This window comes from Exserohilum turcica (genome assembly GCF_000359705.1).
Source record: "Exserohilum turcica Et28A unplaced genomic scaffold SETTUscaffold_9, whole genome shotgun sequence".
NCBI lineage: Eukaryota > Fungi > Ascomycota > Dothideomycetes > Pleosporales > Pleosporaceae > Exserohilum > Exserohilum turcicum.
This window is the reverse complement of record NW_007360310.1, coordinates 321654-345494: the sequence shown is the minus strand read 5'-3', so window position 1 is coordinate 345494 and position 23841 is coordinate 321654. Positions and strand designations below refer to the sequence as shown.

At 53.2% G+C, this 23841-nt stretch overlaps 8 protein-coding genes across 8 annotated transcripts; 4 read left to right on the top strand and 4 right to left on the bottom strand.

The window, feature by feature from the left end:
* Window positions 1-400: 400 nt before the first annotated feature.
* Window positions 401-2071, bottom strand: SETTUDRAFT_157748 (uncharacterized protein; the record flags this gene model as incomplete). Its single annotated transcript, XM_008033197.1, has 4 exons — window positions 401-1303; window positions 1362-1723; window positions 1774-1819; window positions 1952-2071. 4 exons carry the CDS (start codon window positions 2069-2071, stop codon window positions 401-403), a joined length of 1431 nt encoding a protein of 476 aa, XP_008031388.1.
* A 240-nt stretch (window positions 2072-2311) lies between these two features.
* Window positions 2312-3502, top strand: SETTUDRAFT_157767 (uncharacterized protein; the record flags this gene model as incomplete). The annotated part of the gene is made up of 2 exons (XM_008033196.1): window positions 2312-2460; window positions 2596-3502. 2 exons carry the CDS (start codon window positions 2312-2314, stop codon window positions 3500-3502), a joined length of 1056 nt encoding a protein of 351 aa, XP_008031387.1.
* A 96-nt stretch (window positions 3503-3598) lies between these two features.
* On the bottom strand, window positions 3599-7441 carry SETTUDRAFT_100474 (uncharacterized protein; the record flags this gene model as incomplete). The annotated part of the gene is made up of 3 exons (XM_008033195.1): window positions 3599-5916; window positions 5965-6331; window positions 6383-7441. The coding sequence occupies 3 exons, from the start codon at window positions 7439-7441 to the stop codon at window positions 3599-3601; spliced, it is 3744 nt and encodes a 1247-aa protein (XP_008031386.1).
* A 541-nt stretch (window positions 7442-7982) lies between these two features.
* Window positions 7983-9554, bottom strand: SETTUDRAFT_143743 (uncharacterized protein; the record flags this gene model as incomplete). Its single annotated transcript, XM_008033194.1, has 1 exon — window positions 7983-9554. Exon 1 carries the CDS (start codon window positions 9516-9518, stop codon window positions 7983-7985), a length of 1536 nt encoding a protein of 511 aa, XP_008031385.1. The 5' UTR covers window positions 9519-9554.
* Window positions 9555-9801: 247 nt separating this feature from the next.
* SETTUDRAFT_100157 (uncharacterized protein) lies at window positions 9802-12984 on the top strand (the record flags this gene model as incomplete). The annotated part of the gene is made up of 11 exons (XM_008033193.1): window positions 9802-10359; window positions 10409-11126; window positions 11178-11350; window positions 11397-11430; window positions 11481-11578; window positions 11623-11662; window positions 11712-11919; window positions 11969-12118; window positions 12167-12257; window positions 12303-12392; window positions 12439-12984. The coding sequence occupies 11 exons, from the start codon at window positions 9802-9804 to the stop codon at window positions 12982-12984; spliced, it is 2706 nt and encodes a 901-aa protein (XP_008031384.1).
* A 325-nt stretch (window positions 12985-13309) lies between these two features.
* On the top strand, window positions 13310-19385 carry SETTUDRAFT_157743 (uncharacterized protein; the record flags this gene model as incomplete). The annotated part of the gene is made up of 7 exons (XM_008033192.1): window positions 13310-13314; window positions 13368-15126; window positions 15178-16868; window positions 16921-17292; window positions 17342-17594; window positions 17640-17846; window positions 17892-19385. The coding sequence occupies 7 exons, from the start codon at window positions 13310-13312 to the stop codon at window positions 19383-19385; spliced, it is 5781 nt and encodes a 1926-aa protein (XP_008031383.1).
* Window positions 19386-19532: 147 nt separating this feature from the next.
* On the bottom strand, window positions 19533-21419 carry SETTUDRAFT_143735 (uncharacterized protein; the record flags this gene model as incomplete). The annotated part of the gene is made up of 3 exons (XM_008033191.1): window positions 19533-20620; window positions 20683-21130; window positions 21336-21419. The coding sequence occupies 3 exons, from the start codon at window positions 21417-21419 to the stop codon at window positions 19533-19535; spliced, it is 1620 nt and encodes a 539-aa protein (XP_008031382.1).
* Window positions 21420-22309: 890 nt separating this feature from the next.
* On the top strand, window positions 22310-23338 carry SETTUDRAFT_24271 (uncharacterized protein; the record flags this gene model as incomplete). The annotated part of the gene is made up of 1 exon (XM_008032974.1): window positions 22310-23338. One exon carries the CDS (start codon window positions 22310-22312, stop codon window positions 23336-23338), a length of 1029 nt encoding a protein of 342 aa, XP_008031165.1.
* Window positions 23339-23841: the final 503 nt, after the last annotated feature.

The window sequence follows — 23841 nt, the reverse complement described above, 5'->3', positions numbered from 1 at the left end:
GAAGGTGACTTTAACGCCACAATTAAGGTGCGGGTGTAAGGATCAGTATTAGGAGACATTGTAACGATAGATACAGACAAATCGTACAGCTACTCAGCTCAAAGGTGGGAGTTGCGCCAAGAAGAGTTATGCCGAAGCGCCGAGATTAGCGTGGGACAAAACTTTTGTGAGGCACCTCCGTACCGAGACACCATATATCCCTCACACTCTATCCTTGGCAGCCCAGAAACAGCTGCGTCTTCACCGGCCTCCAGGGAGCCCCCATGTCTCCTCATATGCCCACATATACGCCCACGCTCCACCCGTACAGCCTTTTCCCACGGCTATATCGTAGAGCTTCGTGTCACAGGTCTAGTCGTCCACCTCCAACCTGCACCTTTATTTCCAAGCCAATCGGATTCTAATCCTGTCGCTTACCCTGGAGCGTGGGCAGCTCGTCCATGGCCTCCTTGATAATGGCCAGCGCTGACTCAATTTCCTGCTCCGTGATAACCAGCGGTGGCGCAAGCCGGATAATGTTCTGGTGCGTGGGTTTCGCCTGGCCGTCATAGTCAGCACCGTCAACCTCTTTTACATGCATGATCTTGAGGGCTCTTCCTACCAGTAGTCCCTTCTCTTTGAAGAGCATGCACAGATCCCACGCGCTGTGTCCATTGGTCCGGCTCTCGTCAATGACAATGGCGTTTAGCAGACCCTTGCCTCGGATCGTCGTAATCATAGGGCTGTTCATGTTCTTGAGTCCTTCGCGGAACTTGTTGCCGAGCGTCTCTGCCCGCTCAATCATGTTTTCTTCTTGGATCAGTTCAAGCGCCCGGATCGCAACAGCCGACCCCAGAGGGTTGCCGCCGTACGTCGAACCGTGGGTGCCCGGCTCGACAGTAAGCATCACTTCCTTGGAACCCAGCACACACGACACAGGATACATGCCGCCCGAGATGGCCTTGCCCAGCAGAACCAGATCGGGCTTGATGCCGCTCCACTCGTGGCAGAGCATCTTGCCCGTTCGCGCAATGCCCGTTTGGATCTCATCGCAGATCAAAAGCACGTTGTGCTTGTCGCACAACGCCCTCACCTCGCGCAGATAGCTGTCGTCTGGAACCACAATGCCAGCCTCGCCCTGGATGGGCTCCACCAGGAAAGCAGCAGTGTTCTTTCCGTGCTTTTCTAATGTCTCGCGAACATCGTCAACGTTGTTGTAGCGAATCGGCTTGTTCGTGACCGGGCACACACTGCCAATGCCAGGCAAGTATGGACCGTAGTTGTCGCGAGACTCGGGGTCAGTAGACATGGTAATGGCAGCAAACTAGCATCTCGTTAGCTCGAGCACAGTCTGTTGAGGACGAGGAATCAGGAATGCGCACCGTCCGGCCATGGAAGTTTTCCTGCACCGAGAAGACGAGGGCCTCGTTCTGCGGAATGCCCTTGACCTTGTATCCCCACTTGCGCGCAATCTTGACTGCCGTCTCGACGGCCTCGGCGCCCGTGTTCATGGGCAGGATCATGTCGAAGCCAAACAGCTTGGTCGCATACTCGGCGAAGCGGGGGAAGACATCGTTGTAGAAGGCCCGGCTGCTGAGCGTCAGACGCGAAGCCTGCTCCGTCAGCGCCTTGACGAGCTCGGGGTGGCAGTGGCCCTGGTTGACGGCGCTGTATGCAGAGAGGAAGTCGAGATAGTGCTTGCCCTCGGGGTCCCACACGCTGCAGCCGCTTGCCCGCGCAAAAACTGCTCCTGGTCAGCTCTCGCCGTGCAACGTGCATGCCGTGCATACTTACCAATGGGCAGTGGGTGGTAGTTGTGGGCTGCAAAGTCGGCCTCGGACTGGATGGACAGGTAACGTTTAGCCGACCGCCACACCGACCAGACGGCTGTCACCCACGTCTATATTGCGCGCTGTTCCAGTCAGTCTGGCGCCGTCTGCCTGTGTCCTTCAGCTCAGCTCTCTCGCCAGACTTCCCTCTGCGCTGTGCCGGCCGCGAATGCGTCGCGCGCCCACGAGCCAATGGCAGGGCGGGCATAGTGATGGCCCGCTGGCAGCCGAGGCGCTCGTTGGTCGCGTTCCTCTAAAGGCATCTTGAGGCGATAGTACCAGTTGTTCTTAGCAACGACTTCCTCTAAGTACAGTTGGAGGCGATCAGCGGCACAGCGCTCAACCCGCCAGCAAAATAAGAAGCCCGCCGCGGCCTGTTTTTTGCCTTTTCACTAGCAACTCCCTGCCTGTCTACGTCTCGCCATCCAGACATACATATACAACACCGACACCCTCCCCCCCACTACCCCACGTTAGCATCCCCGACAACCACCACCACCACCATGGCTCCAGGCGCAGTCCAGCACGATACCACGCCTGCGAATAGCAACAACGGCACCGCGCTGAAGGCTACGGCCCGCTCGTTTCACCCCACCGGCACCCCAGACCCAGCCAAGTACCACGCTGCGTCGTCACAAGAGGTCGTCGTTGAGTGCGCCATTTCCCCGGCCGCTCGAGCAATCACAGCATCCCAAGCTCCGCCAGCAGATAACACGGTCGGTTCGGATAGCCTTTTTTCCTGGCCTCACATCCACCCAGCCCAGCCCGTACATACACGCACATCCAGCCATGCCAGCGGTATCCCAGCGCCGCCCGCCATGTCCACCAGACCGCTCTGGCAAAAGGCCCAGCCCATGCACTGGATCCTCGACTGGGACGGCACCATAACCAGGCGCGATACCCTCGACGCCCTCGTCGCCATCTCCGCAGCTCACAAGCCCGCCTTCCCCACCATGCACCACTGGCAGCGCGTCTCGCAGGCCTACATGGACGACTACAGCGCCCTTCCGCCAATCATTGACGCCGAAAAGCGTCTGGTGCGCCAGCAACGGGACGTGGAACAGCGCAGTCTCGACCGTGTACATGCCTCTGCCATCTTCAGCGGCCTCACCAAGCAAGCAATCGAGGAGGGAGCAAAGCACGCCATTCAGGCCAGCGACGTCCAGCTTCGCCATGGCTTCTCGTCGTTCCACCGCCAGTACATCCAGGCGCGCCCGAGTGCCGCCTTTGCCATTCTAAGCGTCAACTGGTCCCGCCACTTCATCCGCTCCTGTCTCGCTGCCTCGGGCATTGCCGTGCCCGAGCACGCGGTTCTGTCGAATGAGCTCCATGGCATCGCCGCTGGAAACCCATCTTCCGGTCGTATTGTGTCTGCCGTCACGGGCGACGAGGTCACTATTGTGTCGAGCGGTGACAAGTTGCAAAAGTTCAAGCACATGCAGCAGAGTAACAGGCCCAGCGTCTATGTTGGAGACAGCCCCACAGACATCGAGTGCCTGCTCGCTGCTGATCTGGGCATTTGCATCCGCGACGACCCCATGGGTAGCTCGCAGAGAAAACTCGCAGAGGCGCTAGAGACGCTGCAAGTCGCGTGTCCTAAACTGAAGGACTGCACGCAGTTGGGCGAGCGTAGTGTCGTATGGGCTACGGACTTTGCCGAAATTCTCGAGTGGTTACAAATAAATTCATTATAGTCATTTATTATACATGATCAAACGCCACTACCTAATGATACACCCATCTCAGCCTGTCATCGACGCCAAACGCACTCGCTATGCTAATCACGCAAATCAAACTTCCGTCTCAATTCCGGTCCCGTCTCGCTCATGGTGATGGAATATATTCCCCATCTTTCTCTTTCCCCTTTCACCCACGTGCTTCATCCAAGCCAACGTCCGAGGTCCCTTCCACTGCATGATGCCCTTGTTCCTGCGACGCAGCGGCTTGCCCGAGTCTTTGTATTCCTTCAGCTTCCTAATTGGGCCTCTGCCCTTATCCATGCTCAGTTTCGAGTCTGGTCTCTTGTTCTGAAGGAAATTGGGCGTCATCTTGCTACCAACACTCTCCTCGCTATCATCATCGCTGTCCGACGAGGAAGAAGAAGATGAAGAAGATGAAGAGTCAGAACTGTCCTCATCATTATTCTTGCTGTCATTCAGACCTGGTTTGTCCGAGCTGTCCGATTCCTCCCAATTTGTCCATTCCTGGTCGTTGGAGGTATCCAGGACTTCCATGACGTTGGTGAGATGCTTGTCCCCCTTTGCGAGCTTCTCGTGGTAGCCAGACAGGCCAGACCACATTGTCAGTGTTATCTCAATCTCGCCCACCTTTTCGCCGTACGACTCGAGCACGTTGTCCTCTGCGCGCTTCAAATCGCCCTTCCAGACGGCGAGCCGCTTTGTCTGTTCCTCATTGTCTGGGATGTCCTTGAGCCAGAGGATGGCAAATGCATGCGTGCGGTCTCTCAACGTGGCATCCTGTCTAAACTCAAATATCAACGGTGCACAATAGCGTGCACGTACAGGCAAGCGGATAGGTCTATTTTTCCGCGAAGTCCACACAGTGTGTCCGTCCTCTGAACGCACGTGGCCGTTGCGCCCGCGTGAATGCAGCTTTGCGTGTTCCAGCCGTGTGCGAACCTTGACCCTGAGCGGCTCTATATCGTGCGGCACATTGATTGCTTTGATGCGAGGTTGAATATCCACAGTCCCGTAATCCCAGCCCATCCATTCCCTAGGAAGTTGAACTTGCACACTCCGGAAAACCATGGAGATCCGTATACGTCCGTAGCCAATCCCTCCAGCAAGGGGGAAAATGGAATTGATCTGGCTGCGTTCACTGAAAACTTTCTCCAGGGGTAGGTAGACAATACCAAGCAAAGAGTCATCTTCGTGGACGCGAGAATCCCGGACGGCCACATGCACTTCAGTATTACGCACATCCCGGATAAAGCGCTCGCAGCCAGCATTGAAAAAGGGCTTGGAGTTCTTTGGCTTGGTGCGGGTTTTGAAAACCTTCTTGTGGTTGATGATGATCGTGCAGTATGCCGAAGGGAGATCATCGCCCTCCTCCTCCTCGTCAGTGGCTTCTTCGTTTGCCGAAGCCTTTCTCTTACTCGGTTTTTCCAGTTCCAGCCCAGTGATTTGGTGGATCTGAATGCTCAAGATGCCAGATGGATAGTCTTGTGGAGGTGGAGAAGCAATGATGAGTTCATCCTGGCGGTTCTTGAAATCTTCAACCTTCTGTTGCTCGACTTCATCCCGGTGGTTTTCGCTTGCCTCTCGCAGCTTGCCTTCTGCTTCCTTGTATACCTTGTCTTTCAGCTGTTTAATCGTTTTCACATTGGGGTCCTCATCTTGCATGGCCAACTGGTCGTTGGTAATCCTTGTCTTCGAAAAGTAGCCAACGCTCCAGCTCAATTTGCCCGGCATTTCTGCGCCTGCTTTCAGGGCATGGAAACCGTCTTCGCGGTCATGCATCTTGCCGTTGGTTTCGTCGCTCTTCATCAATTGCTTGAGATCCAGCTCAATGCGTCCAAGGTCGTCGTCAGCAGTCGTGCGATCCGAGTCCCAGAGTTGGATTCTCAGCTTTTCGTCGACGTTTAATTCGTTGACGGTCACGCACACGAAGCAAAATTCGTCCCAATGCGGCTCCATGTTTCTTTTCAGAACGCGCGTGGACCAAACTGGCTTTCCAAACTTGGCCCACCCAACACTCACATATGGGTCTGCGGAACCACCAAACGGACCAATTTTCATGTCTCCTTCCTTGAAATCGTAAGCGTGTTTGATATGCACCATGATCACACCCTGTGTAATCGTATCTTTCTTAAAGTCGTCTCCCATCATCATGTCCTTGAGATCCAATGTCAATGACTTGGGAGCGACGTATTCGGCCAAGGCGGCATCCATGGATGATTGAACAAAGTTGGAAAGTAATGGTACGTCCATGAGGTTTGGTCCCTTCTTGATGAGCGGCACACAAGACATGGTCACTTTCGGCTGGCCGATAAAGGACATGGTGCAGATGGAGAAGAAGGGGGGATCAGGACACAACTGCAGACGGAAGCGCACAATACCGATCACTCCTACAAGGTCGACCCAGACAGCTTTACTACGTTAGTGAATTACGAATATACGGAGCAGACCAAACTCACGTAGCTTAATGTTGCCTGGTAGATAGAAGGCTAGCAGCAGATGCGCGTGTTTTGCACGGGACTTGACGCCTTTTCCGGTCGAGGGTCTATACGCAAACCCAACTTCCAGGTTGACAAAATCACCATCTTCAGCCTCCATGGTATCCTGCTGCGGGGGCTGATCTGGACCTTCGCCATCGTCTGGGACGGTGCGGTCTTTATTCTCCTCATCTGAAGTCTTCAAGTTTCCGTCAGAGCCTACTGACCTGGCAGCTGCGCCCGTCGGAAGCCAACGAATGCCCAGGATACGAATAGCTTCGCTGCCCTGGCCGAGATCTTCGACCGCCACCATACGAACCATGCTCGGAAGAGAGGCTTGCATGACATCCTACATACAACTGTTAGTTGAAGCAATCAGTATACTCATGGCTTTGCTTACCTCAAGCGTGTCGGAGATGCTCGTAAACAAATCAGGATTGATCAATGGCCATACCGAAGCGACGAGTGAGTTTAGCCACTGCGTACTTTCGGCGGTCTCGGTCTTGGCCAACTGCTTGCCACGTTCGCCTTCTGCTCTCCAGACTTCGACATCCCACACTTTCTCGATTTTGTTTTCCGACCATTTACGCATGAACAATATGATGGCCCCAGAAACAACCGCCATTGTGCCGAGCTCGATCATCTTGAGAAACTGCCTTGTCCAGCCTGTGGAATGACGTGTTGGCCAGAACAAAGCGTTGATCAACATCAAACTAACAGCAGCGGCACCTACGCCGACCGTGACGGCCTGCATGTAGACGGTAGAGATCTCGTCTCGCGTCCGGTCAAAGGACGGAGGGGGGAACAGGACCTCGAGGCCTTCATGTGCTTCTTGCGACTCCTGGCCCTCGGCTTCCAAGTGTTCGCCAGTTTTCTCAATGGCTTCAGTGCCAGTCGCTGTTCGTAGGTCCGCGCCGGGGGGCGGCGGGTTTTTTGCCGTGCTCTTCAGCTCGTGATCGGTGAAATCATGAACTCTGAGGGGTAGATGGGTAATTGGGTCGGTGACAAAGCGTTCTGTGCCATCGGCCTTGAAATGCTTCATCTGTTTGCGGGCCTGCCTGGGATCTAGTGATTGCAGGCCGCCCTCTGTCGTGTCTTTCATCTCTTGCTCACCATCCTGGTCCTGGGATGCATCTCTTTGGTCGTTTTTCGGCACTGTCTTGCCAGCGTGGTCGTCGGCAATTTCTAGGTCCTGCGCGAGGTTCTTGTTGGTGGAAGGGTACGGCCCATTGCCATCGTTGGCCAGCTCTACGTCCCTTCCATGTCTGAAGACATTGACGGCGTCGCCGAGCCGGTCGCGTGTGCTTGGTTCGTTGCTCTCGCCATCTGCACTGCCATATGCTTCCTGTCTCCTCTGCTTCTCCTCGCGGTACTTCTGGACGGTTGGTATTGGGTTGTGCGCATTGTGGGGCCGCCGGTAGTTCTTGCGCTGCGCATCTACGTCGTCGACGCCGGACATGGTGGTGGTTTACGCAGTCTGCAGGGCGGTCGAGGAGAAGGAAGCAGAGGAATGGGCGAATGGCCGGTGATACATGTGCACGTCCAATGGTCAGGAAACAGGAAAAAGGCGGCGTTGCAGGTTGGCCGGAAAGCCGCAGGAGCAGCGCTCGCGTGCAGGGCAGGGATAGATTTCCCAAAAGTCCATGGTTGACGTAGGCACGCGTCGGTGTTTGGACGACATTGGCCATGGGCAGCCCATGCTGCTCCACTTTGGGGCGCCGCAGAGCCACAGCTCAACGTTAATAGCAGCCGATGACGTCGCCGCCTCTCTCAGCCCACCAGCCACTTTGCGGCGGGGACTGCCAAGCCTCTGCCCATCTCTGCTGATGCTTGCAGCTTGCTTGGCCCCCCGCCCAACTCCATCGCTCGCTCGCTCAACCTTCACCCGCAATACCAAGTCATTAGTCACCTCTTGTTTCGGCTACACGTGTAGACGGAGTACACAGGGGTATCATCATTGCGAGCTATCGTCGTAGTATACACCTACCGACCGCTTCTGGTCAGTTGCTCCAAATCCGTACTTGCTTGTCTGCACCCCCACTACCCACCCGCTCTCCGTCCGGACTCCAGTCAAGCGCAAACACCTGGTCTTTGTGTCCTGGCAAGTCTTCCTTGAGCTTTCCGGTCCTCATGTCCCACACCTTGAGCGTCGTGTCTTTGCTGCAACTCGCCAGCAGCCGGCTATCGGCAGAGAAGCACGTCATGTATACTGGGCCGACATGTGCCCTTAGTGTGTTGAGGAATTTTCCGTCTCGAGCTGACCACAGCTTGACGTGGTTGTCCCAGGCTGCAGATGCCAAGAGAGCTCCATCGGGCGAGAAGGTTACTTGGTTGATCTGCTTCTGGTGACCCGTCATTCGCGTGACTGGCTTGGTGCTGGTCAAGGGCGTCCACAGCATAATTGTGCAGTCTTCCGAGGCCGTCGCCAGCCGCTCTACCACTTCGCCATTGATTGTCGCGGCTTTCTCGAACCGTGCCTTGGCTTTCGCAAGCTTCTCCTCCTGGCTTGCTGGCACCTTTCGTGTATGGTCATGATACGAGGTTCTTAAGACAAAGTCTGTCGAGAGCGCGAGATGATTGACCCAATGCGCGTGGCCTGATAATGTGTTGATGAGCGTCCCCTGCGCTGCGTCCCAGACTTTGATAGACTTGTCGTGAGAGGCAGTATACATGCGTCCAGTGCCACCCCACTTGACGCAAGTCACGCTGCCCTTGTGGCCTGAGAGCGCGAAATCAATTCTGCCGCCTATCGCGTCCCATACTCTTACTGTGCCATCCTTTGAAGACGACGCTACCCGGGGTCGGCCAGGCTCTTGTAGGTGATAGGGCTCCCAGGAGAGGGATGTAATGAATCCGGTATGGCCCTTGAGCGGGCCTCCAATCTGCTTTCCTGTGTTTGGATCCCATATCCGCACCTCATTGTCATATCCACCAGACGCCAGCAGTGAGCCGTCGGGTGAGTAGCTGACTGCCAGGACCCACCTCGAGTGTCCCTTCATCGTGTGCACTGGTGTTCCCGTGTCGCAATCCCATATCCTCACCGTCTTGTCTCCGCTTCCGCTCGCCATTCTGCTAGAGCTGACTGGCGAAAAGTTTACCGACAAGATGTTGTCGCCATGACCCGACACAGCGGCCGAGCATCGTGAGACGGCTTTTACCCGAAACACAGCCTGTGGTGCGTATTGGAGCACAATCTCGGATTCCGCTGATGCCTTTCCCGGTTTAACCAGCGCGTTGTACAAATCATCCTTGTCCGCAAGTGCCTCGGTCGCCTCGTCGGGGAAGAAGCGGTACGGTATTGGGTCCTCGGCCTGGTCTTTGAGGTTGTTGAGAAGAAGCTCTAGGTTCTTAGTCGATGCTTGCGACAACGGGACAGTGAGAACTGGAAGGTCACCGCTTTCGCCTGTGGCCTGGTCGACGAAGCGCACTCGCACTGTGCCATCGGGTATCGACGTATCAATGTTTTGTTGCTGTCGCGCGACTTCAGTTTGCTCTCGCTTCTGGCGCTTCGAGGGAGGCGGAAATTGGGTCGCCATGTCTGTGAAACTGTCGGGTAATAGCTGGGAGGTTCAAAAGCCCAACCTGGCTGACTTGTCTTCAGCTTGGAGAGACCCCACTGGTAAGTATGGGAGTGCTGGAAAATAATTTCTGGGTGTTATCGATAACGCCCGCGCTAAAGTGCGCGCTAAGCATGCACCCCTCGACGCGTCTTCCAACGGCTCTGCTTTACCCATCTCGACTTGAAACAAGCCATCTCAAGTGAATGAGGCAGGCGATACAAGTCAATGCTCGCATACTAGCCACACAGCACTAACCATCATGTTTCAGCGATCCGGGCCGTCGACCTCGCGCAGCACATCTACGTCCATGTCATACGCATATGCTGACTACGATACCACTACGACGTCACGCTCAGGAACTCGCAGGGCCACAGGTAGGCCTTCTACAGCAAGACCACGGACCGGGGCTTCCACTATTGCCAGGGTCGAAAACCAGCATGTCGTCTGTGCCATTGCCGAATCTCGTGGTATCTCGCCTACCGTAGGCTTGGCCTTTGTGAACCTCGACACGGCAGAGGCAGTCCTGTGTCAAATCTGCGACACCCAGACCTTTGTTCGAACAGTCCACAAGTTGAGAGTCTATGGCCCTTCGGAGATCTTGATTGTATCGACTGCTGCAAGTCCCAAGTCAAAGCTCTTTTCCATCGTTGAGGAAACAGTCGAAGACATTGGCAGCAAGCTAACCTTGCTTGATCGGCGCTACTGGGCCGAACTGACTGGGTATGAGTACATCCAAACCCTGGCATTCAAGGAGGATGTCGAAGCAATCAAGATCTCCGTCACTGGCAATTATTACGCCGTGTGCTGCATCGCGGCGGTGAGTCCCGGGGTGCACTTTTGAGTGCACGCAATGACCAAAGGTGCAGGCACTCAAGTACATTGATCTTGGCCTGGGTATGGTCTTCGCTTTACATTCACTCAGGATGCGGTATGAGCCCTCTGAAGGATCAATGATGATCGACGTGTCAACCATCTACTCGCTTGAACTGGTACAGAATCTTCGCGACCCCAAATCCAGAGACTGTTTGTTCGGTTTGCTCAACGAGACACTGACACCCATGGGCGCACGACTGCTCCGCAGCAACATTTTACAGCCGCTCACCGATGCAGATGTGCTCAGCATGCGATACACTGCTGTTGGTGAAATGATTGTGAAGGAAGAATTGTTCTTTGCGACCCGGGCAGCCTTGAAAAACTTTCTTGACGCTGACCGAATACTGACAGCACTAATCATTACGCCAAGCAAGATTACCTTCAAGACAACAGAGCAATCCATTAACCAGGTCATCATGCTCAAGCAATTCGTCAACTCTGTGAATCCTGTCTTTGAAGCTCTGACTGGAACTGCCTCTGCTATGCTCAGCAACATTCGGGAGCTCTGTGCACCGGAGAATGTAGCGCCTGTACAAGAGCTGATTGATCACATCATCAATGAGGATACTATGTATGCAAGGCAACCGCTCGAACTGAGAAACCAACGTACATATGCCGTGAAGTCTGGAGTCAATGGACTGCTTGATGTTGCTCGCACTACTTACAAGGAAGCCACCGAAGATGCATATCAGCACTCGATTGAGCTCAGTCGTAAGGCAATGGACATGCCAACTGCCGAATTTACTTGCTGACCTCAAGAAGAGGAATACGATATCAGGCTAGACCTTAAGTACGAAGCTGCTCGACAGTTTTACATCAAGATTTCCCTGTCTGAGCTCGAAGACAAGACGCTGCCACCAGTCTTCACCAACGTAATCCGCCGCCATAAAAACATCGAGTGTCAGACGGTGGAGTTGATGAAGCGCAACCAGAAAGTACGCAGCCCCAGATAATGGATTGACGCTTGCTAATCGTCAAAAGATCAACGTGTCTCACCAAGAAGTGATACTCATGAGTGACTGGATCATCTGCACTTTAATTCATGCTGCCACTAATACAATATAGGCGATGAAGCTGTCGGAGATCTCATTGAGCAATTGCGCAGCCACATGTCAATCTTGTTCAAAATCTGCGAAGCTGTAGCAATGCTAGACATGGTACTTGTTTTCGTTTGTCTTGTAAAGTCAAAAAGGCTCATCTGTCATAGATTGGAGCATTCGCACATCTAGTGACGGTGAGCAACTATAGTATGTGCCTTGAATATTCCTATATCTGTCTGTACTGACAACAGGTCAGCTCAACCACAGCTCACTGACACATTGGCCATCGAAGCCGGGCGCCACCCGATCAAAGAAAAGATTATGCCAACCAAATTCATCCCAAACGATGTCTACGCTACACAGCAGACACGATTCCAGATCATCACTGGCTGCAACATGAGTGGCAAGAGTACATATATACGCTCACTAGCTTTGATGACTATCATGGCTCAAATTGGATGCTAGTAAGTTAATATTCTCTCATTTTCAAGTTATATTATTGATCATCTACAGTGTCCCTGCCAACTACGCGTCATTTCCAATCCTGCACCAGCTCTTTGCCAGAGTAGGAACCGATGATAGCATTGAGACAAATGTTTCCACTTTTGCTGCTGAGATGAGAGAGATTGCTTTTATACTGCGCAACGTGGATCGCCGCAGTGTGTAAGATAAGACATCAACTAGATTACAAGAGTACTAATCACGTTCCAGTGTGATAATCGATGAGCTAGGTCGTGGCACAAGCACGAGAGATGGTCTTGCCATTGCTTTGGCTATCGCAGAAGCCCTTGTCTCAAGCAGAGTAAGTGTTGCAGATGTATCTGCTTCATGCTATTAACACGCCTAGGCTCTTGTATGGTTTGCGACCCACTTCAAGGACCTGGCTACTATCATGGGTGAGCGTGCTGGAGTTCTGAATCTGCATCTAGCAGTTGAGGTAAGCTGTGTCCGTTTCTGTCTGAGCACGTAACTTACCGCTGTAGATTGGAAATGAGCACAGCATGACAATGCTCTATAAAGCAACTCAGGGCGTTGCCAAAGAAGCACACTATGGTCTGAAGCTCGCCCGCGTTGTACCATTGCCTCCTGGACTTGTAGAGCATGCTACAGCTATCGCGCGCAAGGTAGAGCGGCATGCGCTCCAAAATAAGAAAGCATCAGAAACAGTACTCAAAGAGAAGCGACGCAAGCTCATCCTCAACCTCAAAGAGCACCTCATCCAGGCATATAACGGCGTACTAGAGGGAGAGGTTCTCACTGCATGGCTCAAGGAACTGCAAAAAGAGTTTGTGAACCGCATGGTCACGCTTGAAGCTGAAGCTGAAAATGCAATCAACGAGACTGAAGAGGATCAGGACGAAGAAATGGGGGACGGGAGTACATGCGAAGAAGAACGCTCAAGGACAAATGATAGTCAGTCGTCGATCATGTCAATCGACTCGCATATCACGTCGACAGAGTCCGAGTCTACATTTCGAGCAATGTCCGAGGCATCAACCGTACGTGCGGTTTCTGAAAACGAGTGTTGAGAGGGTCCATGTGGGAGAGTTTGCAGCTGCAAAAAGACACTACTAGCAGAGACAATACCAGAAGATCAAAATGAATTCAGACCACATGAATACGCACAAAGCCCTTTGTTCTGCCGCGTGAATTAAGACACACCCCAGGGGTTGCTGGGGTGGGGGCAGCATCTCCAATCAGCGCGCAGGCAGCTCCGATTCCCCGATGGTTAGTTTCGTCACTTTCCAGGGACACCTTACTACCTTGCCTCCGCTACGCAACGCCCCAGTCCGCCTTGCAACATCGCGCAAGGCTCCACCGTTTAGCGGAGGAACCGAGGAGAGCCTTCTTACGATGGCGTGAGCATCTGATTCTCTTTGACGAATGCCAGGAGCTAACATAGACTTGCCAGGCGTACAATTCGGAGCCATGCGCTCGAGAAACTCGCCCGGCTGTCTGCTCAGTCGTCCTCGGCGGAGACAGCGGGCTCAGAATTTGGACGAATGTTGAAGCGATTCCCAGCTGCATCCAATGCGATGAAGCTGCAAGAGCTCGAGGCGATCCTGGCTCTGTGCAAGTCTGCCCCCTATATCGAGTCGTTGGATGTTGCCGACAAGCTGCTTGCACGCCTCTCACCGTACCTCACCGCATCGTATGCGCAGACGTTTGCGCCGTCACCCAGCCTCCGTACCATCGAGCCTACCCCCCACGAGTCCCTCACGTATAACCTCACGTCTGCCGTGCTCTCGCTAGGCTTGCGACATGGACAACTCCGCACACAGGCCACCGTTGCGCTCGAAAGCTATCTCACAGGCTGGGCCACAGCAGCCGTCGAACTATTGGAACAACAATTTGTCGATGACGGTGCAGATGACTACGGCGTAGATGGCGAGCTGGCTCAGGTCATGACACATAGCCTGTCGCTTTTGGGTTTCCTCGGTGCTACTGCAGAGCACGTGTATTTCTGGGACGCATACGATAGGCTGCAGCTTGTTCAGAATGTCCGGACGACCTTGACCGAGAAGTTCCTGATTGCCTTCGAAACGGTGCTGTCTATAGTGCGTAATGCGCACTCACACCAACACGAGCTGCGGGAATGGAAGCGATACACTAAGCATTATGCCGCCGCTGGGCGGCCACTTGGCGCCATGATCTTGCACGACTCATTCCTAAAGCTTGTCCTTGCTTCAGCCTCTCAGCTGGTTGGAACGAGGAAGCAGCTTACATCGCAGAGCTCTGTCCTCGACCACTTGCAGACTTGGCTAGAGAACAGGGACCATCTGTCTATGAGAATGGCAGCCGAGAACTCCCTGGCCGAAGGATTGACCAAGATTGCAGCCGAGGAAATGGAGCGGTTGGAAAATGATCTAGAATACCTCCAGCGAGTTGGGTCTGCGTGGCAACAGCAACAGGCATCGTCGGTCAAAGCAAAAGTACTCGTCACATACCTCTGCTGTACCGTGTACGACAACGATACCGACATCACTGACGCTGAGGTTCTGAGTGCATGGCTTGACAATGTGCTCAATGATCCTGCGCAGAGTTCGGACCATGAGCTGGTGTCTGCAGTTCTGAAAATAATGGCTATTCTGGCCAAGGTCTCGCCACAGCTAGCATCAAGCCTGGGGCGCTCGCTGCCTCGCGTCATTGTTCAAGCCAACTTTGATCATCGAACAACTTCAGTGGCGGCAGAGTCTCTGGCTGCAGTCCTTAGTCGTCTTCCCCAAGATGCTATCATCACAACTCTTTATAGCCTCGGAAACGTGATTAGCGTGGCTCCTGCGTCTGAGCGAAACACGTCTGCTTCGCCCACATTGAACGGCAATAACAGGACGGCAAAGGCAGGCGGTGTTTATAACCACCAGAATGGCAGCACGATCTCTCTCGCTCCTAGCGACGTTGACGAGCCCCACCATGTGCACACGACTGTGGTTGAGACGATTGTATCAGTCGCTCGAAATTGCAAGGACACCAAGATCACTGCGCTTGCACTGTCCATGCTTGTGCAAAAGGTTGGGCGTTCTGGCAAGGTAGTCGATGCGAAGATCATTACCGATACAGCTTTTCTGGGTATACACAGCCCGCCCGGGGAATTCAAATCGCTGCTCAAGGTTTACACCAAGATTTCCCATGATGCCCTGGTCTCTGATGACAAGTCAAGGCTTGAAGCCGTGAGTTTATTCCAAGTATAGCTACTTTACTTTGGCTAATGTCTTTTCTAGGTCATGGCCGCGCGGCTCAATCTCTCCAAGGAGATAAATGCTGGAGAGCCCGCTTTCGAAATCTACCTTACGCACTTGCTGGACACGATTGTGAGCAAGGGAGATGCGCAAGAAACATCTCATCGTCATCTTCGAGACACGGAGCTTGCGGCACAGGAAATTGCGCAACTGCTAAAGCCACTTGCAGTCCTGCTCGCAAGGAATGCGGAACGGGCCGAGTATGCCGAACTTGATGACTCTATTATCGGCCTCCAGCGCGATGCCTGGTTCAATATTGTTGTCCATGGATTTGACTTGCTCTCTGATCTGGGCAAACAATACCGCGAAGAGTTGCGTACACTTGCACGGTATAGCAAGCCCCTGATTACCGAAGAACGACCCTTTCTTTCAGAAAGCGACATCGAATTGAACACGGTTTTGCGTCGCGGCAAATCGCCTGAGCATACCATCGAGCAGAAGAAACGCCTTGGCAAATTGCTTCCATCGTGCGAGGCTGACACAAAGTCACTCAGTTATCAGGAGTCAGTTTTCTTGAGCACTGCGTATCTGGTGGAAGACCTACGAGCTAGCACCGGTGATTGCACCAAGGCGCTTGCTTACTTTCTCGACCCTAAGCTACGGACAGGGGCAGTGGGCAACTGCATGTCTGCTATCAACACGACAGCTGTTCGAACTTACCTGGCAAAAACCTTGTCTGGACAGTCACACACCTTCTCGACGCCGTATCTGGCAAAGCAACTAGCTACCATGTTCTCAGCATGTTGTCATCGCATTGCACGTGTTCAGCAAGCGGCAGCCACTTGCGCAGATATTGTCATTCGGGAAGTGCCGTCTACCTTGTGCCAGAAGAGTGCGCTGTTTGCCCTTTTGGAGCTTCTTTCAATCATGTGGTATAGTTGCCTCGAAGGCGAGACGGACGAATATACTTGGAAGTCGACTTTCAGATCTAAGCGATCCAACATCGCCGTCGAGTTGTCGGATGACTACGCGTTTCGGCGAGCAACTCTCGACGCGTTGCATAAGAAAGCAACCGTTTGGGTCAAAGGAGCAATCGATATTGCTCCTCTCGACGTTAAGGGACTCCTTCAGTCGTACCTCTCAGAGTTTGAGGATGAGATGACGTTTGGCCATATTTCCTTGGGAAGGTCTTTTGCTCTCGAGATGGGCTCCGTTATCCCATCCACCGACCAGCGTCTTGGCGCTGTTGAACGACAGGGCATCAACATCAATACAGCGTCAGATTTCATTACTCAGTATACTACAAGGCAAGAGTACAAGTTCCTCGACGGCGTTGCGGACCAGGAAGAAGAATGGCTCAAAGGCGCACCGACTTCGGATTCTAGGTCTACGTATCTATCACGAAGCTTACATGAGGCGACCGCCCTTTTGGTGGACCTGGAAAGCCGCACATTGGGTCACAAGCATGTTACCATTGCCGAGCTTCGCGACATACTTCGAAAGGCTGCTGCCTTGTTGTGCCGGGTCAAGAATGATCAGTCACCAATTGTCCAGCACCTGGTTGGCATACCATTTGCAGTGTTCTCGAAGCAATCCATTAAGCTTGGCATCTCACTTTGGACCAGCGTTGCCAAAGAGAACCCTCGCATGGAGTCTCGGATTCTTATTGCCATTGCTGAAAACTGGGAGAATACGGTGCGCAAGCGTCGTGGTATCTTCAGCCCTGCATTGAAGTGCGTCCCATCATTATAAACACAACAGCATCCTTGCTAACACTATACACAGACACGCGGATCCCTTTTACGGTAAACAAGAGTTCGCTGCGACTGACAAGGAGGCGTTGTCAAAACGCCAGCAGCATATTTACAACCTCATCGCTCCTCACTTCCGCCTGCTGCAATTCTTGTCTAGTCACTTTAACGCATCCCGATTGAGCAAGGCGGATGTCGAATGCGTCTATGTTCGATTGATGCACATCACGCTCGATGCGATGAGTGCAGGGTGCTCGCAGCCTTTGGCTCGTGAATCCTATTTCCATATTATCCTGCTCGGACTGCGTATTGCACGCCACAGTACCACAATCTCATCAACTATCAAATGGCGATTGACTGATCGTATCCTGACTGCTGCTTTGGCGTGGTTTGCGAAAGCTCCTCAGTAAGTATCTTGTGATAACCAAACTGCATGCATTTACTAATGAGAACAGGTGGTCATTTGGAGGCAACAGACTGCAAATCAAGGCCGAGACACATGTTCTCGCAGATGTCCAGGTGCAAATCGAACATCTTGGAAAGGTCACCACTGCTGTTGATATCGGGTCAAAACTGAAGGCGAAGCAAGACTTGTTGTCTCTACTCGTTTCGAATGAGCAGTCTCGCCTCACTGTGTGGCTGTTCCCTCTTGACAACGGCAAGAAGCACCACTTCATCACTGGGCGTCACAACAATACAATCCCTGATGTAAGTTTTTGTTTCTCCAAGAAGCGACCTAAGCTAATTGCTCAGGCCGCTGTGACCGCCCATTTGAAGACGGCCTGGGCCGAGAACCCTGGAATCGCCGTGCATATGCTCAAGCGCTTCCAGTCCCAGCGCTTGAGCAATGAAGTTAGGTGGCAGGTGCTTAACTTTCCACAAAAGGTGCTAGACGAGCCAGATGCGCTAGAGATACTTTTGGGCAACTCACTACCAGCCGATGTGTCCTTCCAGCTCAAGGTATGTATAGCCCTAACAATGCTTTGCTTTTCTAACTTTGCCAAGTACATGCTCTACTGGGCTCCTGTAAACCCCATCACAGCTGTCACGTACTTCTTGCCGGCGTACGGCAACCACCCCTTCATCATCCAGTACGCAATGAGGGCGTTGGAGAGCCACTCGGTAGATGTCATGTTCTTCTACGTCTACCAGATTGTGCAAACTCTTCGGTATGATGTTCTGGGCTATGTTGAGCGGTACATTATCGAGACAGCCAAGTTTTCACAGTTGTTTGCTCATCAAATCATCTGGAACATGAAGGCGAACGCATACAAGGACGAGGCTGCCGAGATTCCCGATCCAGTAAAGCCCACTCTGGACAAGGTTATGAGCAGTCTCGAGTCAAGTTTCTCCGAGGAAGACCATGCCTTCTACGAGCGCGAGTTTGCATTCTTCAACGAGGTCACAGGTATCTCGGGAACTCTACGCTCCGTTTTGCACGAGCCCAAGGAGGTCAAGAAGCAGAAGATTGAGGAAGAACTTCGCAAGATCAAGGTTGAGGTAGGAGTCTATCTTCCTTCCAACCCTGACGGCCAAGTCATTGGTATCGACCGCAAGTCCGGCAAGCCACTGCAAAGTCACGCAAAGACGCCATTCATGGCTACCTTCCGTATCAGGAAAACGAAGCCAGAGATCCAAAGTCTCGAAGAAGTTGAAGAGGATGACCGCGAGGTCGCCCAGAAGAAGGACAATACCTATGAGACATGGCTGTCTGCCATCTTCAAGGTCGGAGATGACTGTCGTCAGGACGTGCTTGCGCTGCAGATGATCGCTGCCTTCCGCGGTATCTTCAACACCGTAGGTCTAGACGTCTGGGTATTCCCCTACCGCGTGACGGCGACGGCACCAGGCTGCGGAGTCATCGACGTCCTTCCCAACTCCATCTCGCGCGACATGCTCGGTCGCGAAGCCGTCAATCGTCTCGACGACTACTTTGTTTCTCGCTACGGCAACGAAGACTCAATCCGGTACCAGGAAGCGCGCTCCAACTTTGTCAAGTCCATGGCCGCATACTCGGTCATCAGCTTCCTGCTGCAGTTCAAGGACAGACACAACGGAAACATCATGATTGACGACGCCGGCCACATCATCCACATCGACTTTGGCTTCTGCTTCGACATCGCTCCCGGTGGCATCAAGTTCGAGCGCGCCCCGTTCAAACTTACCGCCGAAATGATCGCCGTCATGTCCGGCAAGAATGCGCAGAACCCGTACACGTCGCAGGCGTACCGCTGGTTCGAAGAACTCACCGTCAAGGCGTACTTGGCTAGCAGACAGCATTGCGATCACCTGTGCCATGTCGTACAAGTCATGCTGGATAGCGGGTTGCCGTGCTTCAAACCCGAGTCTATGCGTAACTTTAGAGATCGCTTCGTGTTGGACAAGAGCGAGAGGGAGGCGGCGGAGTACATGCGCGGACTGATTGAGAAGAGCAGATCGAGTTATTCGACGGGAACATACGATCGGTTCCAGCTTATCACAAACGGAATTCCGTATTAGACAGGGTAAATAGGCAGGGTTGGTTGGTGGCGCTTTTACTTTTCTTACATACTTACATACATACATACATACACATATTTATAATCATCAATTTTTTGGCCCTCGTTCTCTACTAACCCCTGATTTCTTTTTTTCCTTTTGACAAATTTACGAACTGTCTGATACCTCGCTATCCCTGACCCTCTTCTTCAACCCCGTGACCGTCTCCACATGCTCGGTGCTGAGTACAGCTGTCTTGACAAACAAGCTTGTCACGAAGCTCAAAAACGCCAGAACCGTATACGTAATCCACATGTTACGCATGGCATAGGCAAACGCCTGTTTAGCAGCAAACTCCCACGCTTTGTTGTCCATTGTACTCGGCAACATGACGTTGGCAAGGGCATTCTCGCCATCAAGTAGCTCACGCAGGTGCTGCGGGAGTCCTGCATCGCGGAGAAAAGACTGCTGAGCATCCATTGAATTCTGGATGATTGTGCCGCCGACAATGGTGGAAATGGCGACGGCAACGTTGCGTATGAATGAGAGCGTGGCAGTTGCGCTCGCAACATCGTGCTGCTGAACTTGACTTTGTATCGCGATGAGCGGGGCCTCGAAAAGCACGCCTGAGCCCAGACCGCCGATGATGAGGAAGCCGATGGTAACGGCCGTGGATGTGGTTGCCGAGAAGGAAATAAAGAGGCCGAAGCCAATGGTCAGGAGAAGAGTTCCCAGCCACATGATCTGCCGGAAGTGGCCCGTCCGGTGCATGATTACGCCGCACGCGACGCCGGCGAGAGCGCCCGTGACGATGAAGGGGAGAAGAAGGAGACCGGAGCGTAAAGGCGAGGCTTCAAGCACGGACTGGAAGAAGAGCGGCATATAGTATTCCGCAGCGATAAAGGCGAAGCCGTGGAAGAAGACGACGGAGAGCACGGCGACGTTTGTGCGGCGCCGGAACAGGCTCATGGGGATGAGGGGGTACTTTGCGATTTTGGCTTCGCTGTAGATGAAGGCAAGGAGCATGGCGCCGCCGACGGAGAGAAGTACAATGACTTTTGCTGACGCCCACGGAAACAGCACGCCGCCGAAGTCGAGACCCAGAAGCAGGAGCAGCGTGCAACTGAGGAAGGTCAGGATACCGAGCCAGTCTACGGCGAGCAGGCCGTCGATTAGCGATGTATGCTCGTGCCTGATGTCGAGGGAGAAGAGGATGAGGACGGAGGCAACGCCGCTAATGGGGAGATTGATGTAGACTTTTAGATGCAGTGTTAGTACATACGGTGCAACGAAGACGATTAAAGTAAGGAATACTCACAGCACCATCTCCACGAGACCAAACTCGCAAACAAACCTCCCAGCACCGGTCCCACACCCCCGGCCAAAGCCCAGATGCCCTCTGTAAATCCCATGAGCAAGCTGCGCTGCCTCAAGCTAAACATGTCACTGATGCAAACGTGCACAAGCAAAATCAACCCTCCACCCGCTGTGCCCTGGAACGCGCGCCCGATGATTAATTCCTGCATTGTTTTCGCGGTAGCGCAGACGGCCGAGCTAACGAAGAAGAGGGCCAGAGCAGCCAGCGTGATGAGCTTGCGGCCCCAAATGTCAGAGAGCGAGGCCCAGATGGGGCCCGAGGCGGCGTTGGCAAGGAGGTACGCGCCCCCGATCCAGGTGTAGCCTGCGGCAGAGGAGAGGTCCCGGGATATAGTTGGGGCGGCTGTAGCGACGATGGTGGCGTCGAGGGCCGAGACGAAAAGGGCGAGCTGGGGTAGAGCGTTAGTAGGCCAGTTGCGGCTTGAAAGAGAGGCGTAATGCATGTATTTTGGGTTCCAGGCTCTTCCTCTTGCTCATGCTTTTTTAGCCATGACTCGTATATACAAATGGAGTATTGGTTGAGAATCGAGGTAGCAGATGACGTCTTCATGGGACAGAGAGAAATCGGGATATGGAAACGGGGTAGTGGCCTACAAATAACGCTGTGATGATAGCAGCTAGTCGTATTTTACTCCTCTTTCTCACGCCTCCTTCTTCTGTTGAAACATCACGTTCCATTTCGTTGGCTGGTTCTGGTCCTGACGCGACAACTTCATCTTTTGCTGGGGCCGCAGGGGGTGCATGCTGGATCTGTAGCTCGTGCTCCATGTCTCCTTTTTTGTTCTTTTTGCTCAAACCAAGATAAAGATAATGTATATTTATTACTAAATCTTCAAGCCTGCATCTTCAGGCGAGGGCAATGGTAACGTGTATTCCCCAGACGCGCCGTCTGAGTCAGGGAGGGATGGCTGTGGCTCTTATACGCAGCAAAGGCCTTTTTTTTCTGCCGCGTCACCGCCAAATGCATGGTTCGTATTGCATAGAGAAGTGGGGCAGGCTAGACTAACCCGCCTGCTTGGCACGGTTAGACTAAGCCCCTTTTCTCCATGTCAAGATGCATGCGCGGGGTCGTCGAGCGTACATGTAGTCGGATGGACGGGGCAGAAAGTCGAGGCGGTGTTGAGGCGGTGTTGACGAGGTGTTGAAAGAAAGGTCGTCAAGGTGTCACGAACTGCTTAGCCCAACGCGGGGTATGTTGAGCCGCGGGAACTAGCCCGATCTGGGCCTTGGCACATGTGCACTGAAATAACGTGTTTTCGTCCGATATCTACAGCCACATGGCTCAGGCCACCAATGGAAGGGCAGTGGCTGTTAGGCATCCATCGTCGCATGCTGCTCTGCCTGATAAACGGTATGTAGTGCACTGGCTTATCAGCTCATGGACACTTGACGGACGAAATGGGAACGCTGAACATGATAAATATATGTGTGGTGGTATGCACTCGAGCCTGTTGGATAAGAAATACTCATACATAGCCACTTGGCTGCATCCGCTGTTCTTTGTTGAATATTCCCTCATACCCTAGTACAAGCAGCAACAGAATCCAGGCCACAACCACCGAGTCAAAATGGCAATGATTGTCAAAGTTCTCAAGGACAAATGGGTGTCCCCGCCGAAAGAACCGCAAGAATCGTTTGCAGGACGTACGATTATGGTCACCGGTGCCACTAGTGGAATCGGTCTTGCAGCCGCCGCCAAATACGCCTCTTTAGGCGCCGCCAAAGTCATCATCACTGCTCGCGACAAGGCCAAAGGCGACCAGGTTCTCGCTGAACTCGAAGAGAAAACAGGCCGAAAGGAATTGTTCGAGGTATGGGAGCTAGACATGAATTCATACGACAGCATCGTCGCATTTGCAAAACGGGCCAACGGCGTTGATCACTTGGATGTCGTAGTCCTCAACGCTGGAGTACGCCGAAGTCCCTTCACGCTGTCAAAGTACGGGTGGGAAGAGGATGTTCAAGTCAACGTTCTATCCACGACACTGCTTGGCATTCTTCTGCTACCAAAATTAAAGCAATCCAACCGCGGCACCACCATTCCCATACTTGAGTTTGTAAACTCAGGACTCCATGCAACGGCAGAAGTGGACGACAATGTGCGCAACAGTCCAAGCATCCTCGCAGAATACAGCAAACCCGAGCGGTTCAGCGCTCAGAAGCAATACGCGCATTCAAAGCTGCTGCTCATGTTTGCAACAATCAAGCTCGCAGAGGCAACGCCGTCCAACCAAGTCATCATTACGTCAGTATGTCCAGGCATGGTTGCGACCAATCTGGGTCGTGACATCAAGTTCCCAGGCATTTCTGTCATCCTAGCAATTATGCGGCTGCTACTCTCCAAAACACCAGAGCAAGGCGCCTGCATCTATGTTAGCGGCACGGCACAAGACGAAAGGCGACACGGCCGCTTTTGGAGCACCGACGCAGTGCAGCCCGTTGCTCCTAATCTGAGGGGCGAGGAGAATAAGAAGCTTGCGGCGCGTGTGTGGGACGAGATTGTAGAGGCACTGGTCAAGGATGTGCCTGTGGTCAAGCAAACTTTGGCGACGATGATGTCAGGAGGGGCTCTGTCAAATGGGAAGGCCAGGGCCTGAACTGGCAGGTGTTTACTTCTAGTGCTGTAATGGAGTAACGTGCAGGGTCAGTAAGCTGGGCAGATCAGTAAGCTGGGCACCCCACCAAACTTGACGCGACGCTCTACACAACCACCACCATGCCGCGACAACAACGTTCTATACATACTTCTCGTGAAGGCAGAATAAGCCTTGCTATCGCGTCTTATCGTAATAATCCAAAACAATCTATCTGTGCTCTTGCAAAAGCATATGATGTGCCACAATCAACACTACATACTCGCGTTCATAGTACTCAGCCACGACTAGAGCTACGGTCTGTTAACCGTAAGCTATCGTCCATTGAAGAGCAGTCCCTTGTGCAGTGGATCCTAGACCTTGACCGTCGTGGTTTTCCACCCCATATTATCGACGTACGACGGATGGCAGACGCGTTACTCGCCGCGCGTGGCCAAGATCCACCTCCACAACCTGTAGGCAAGAAATGGGTGTCGCGCTTTATCCAGAGCCAGCTAGAGCTTCAG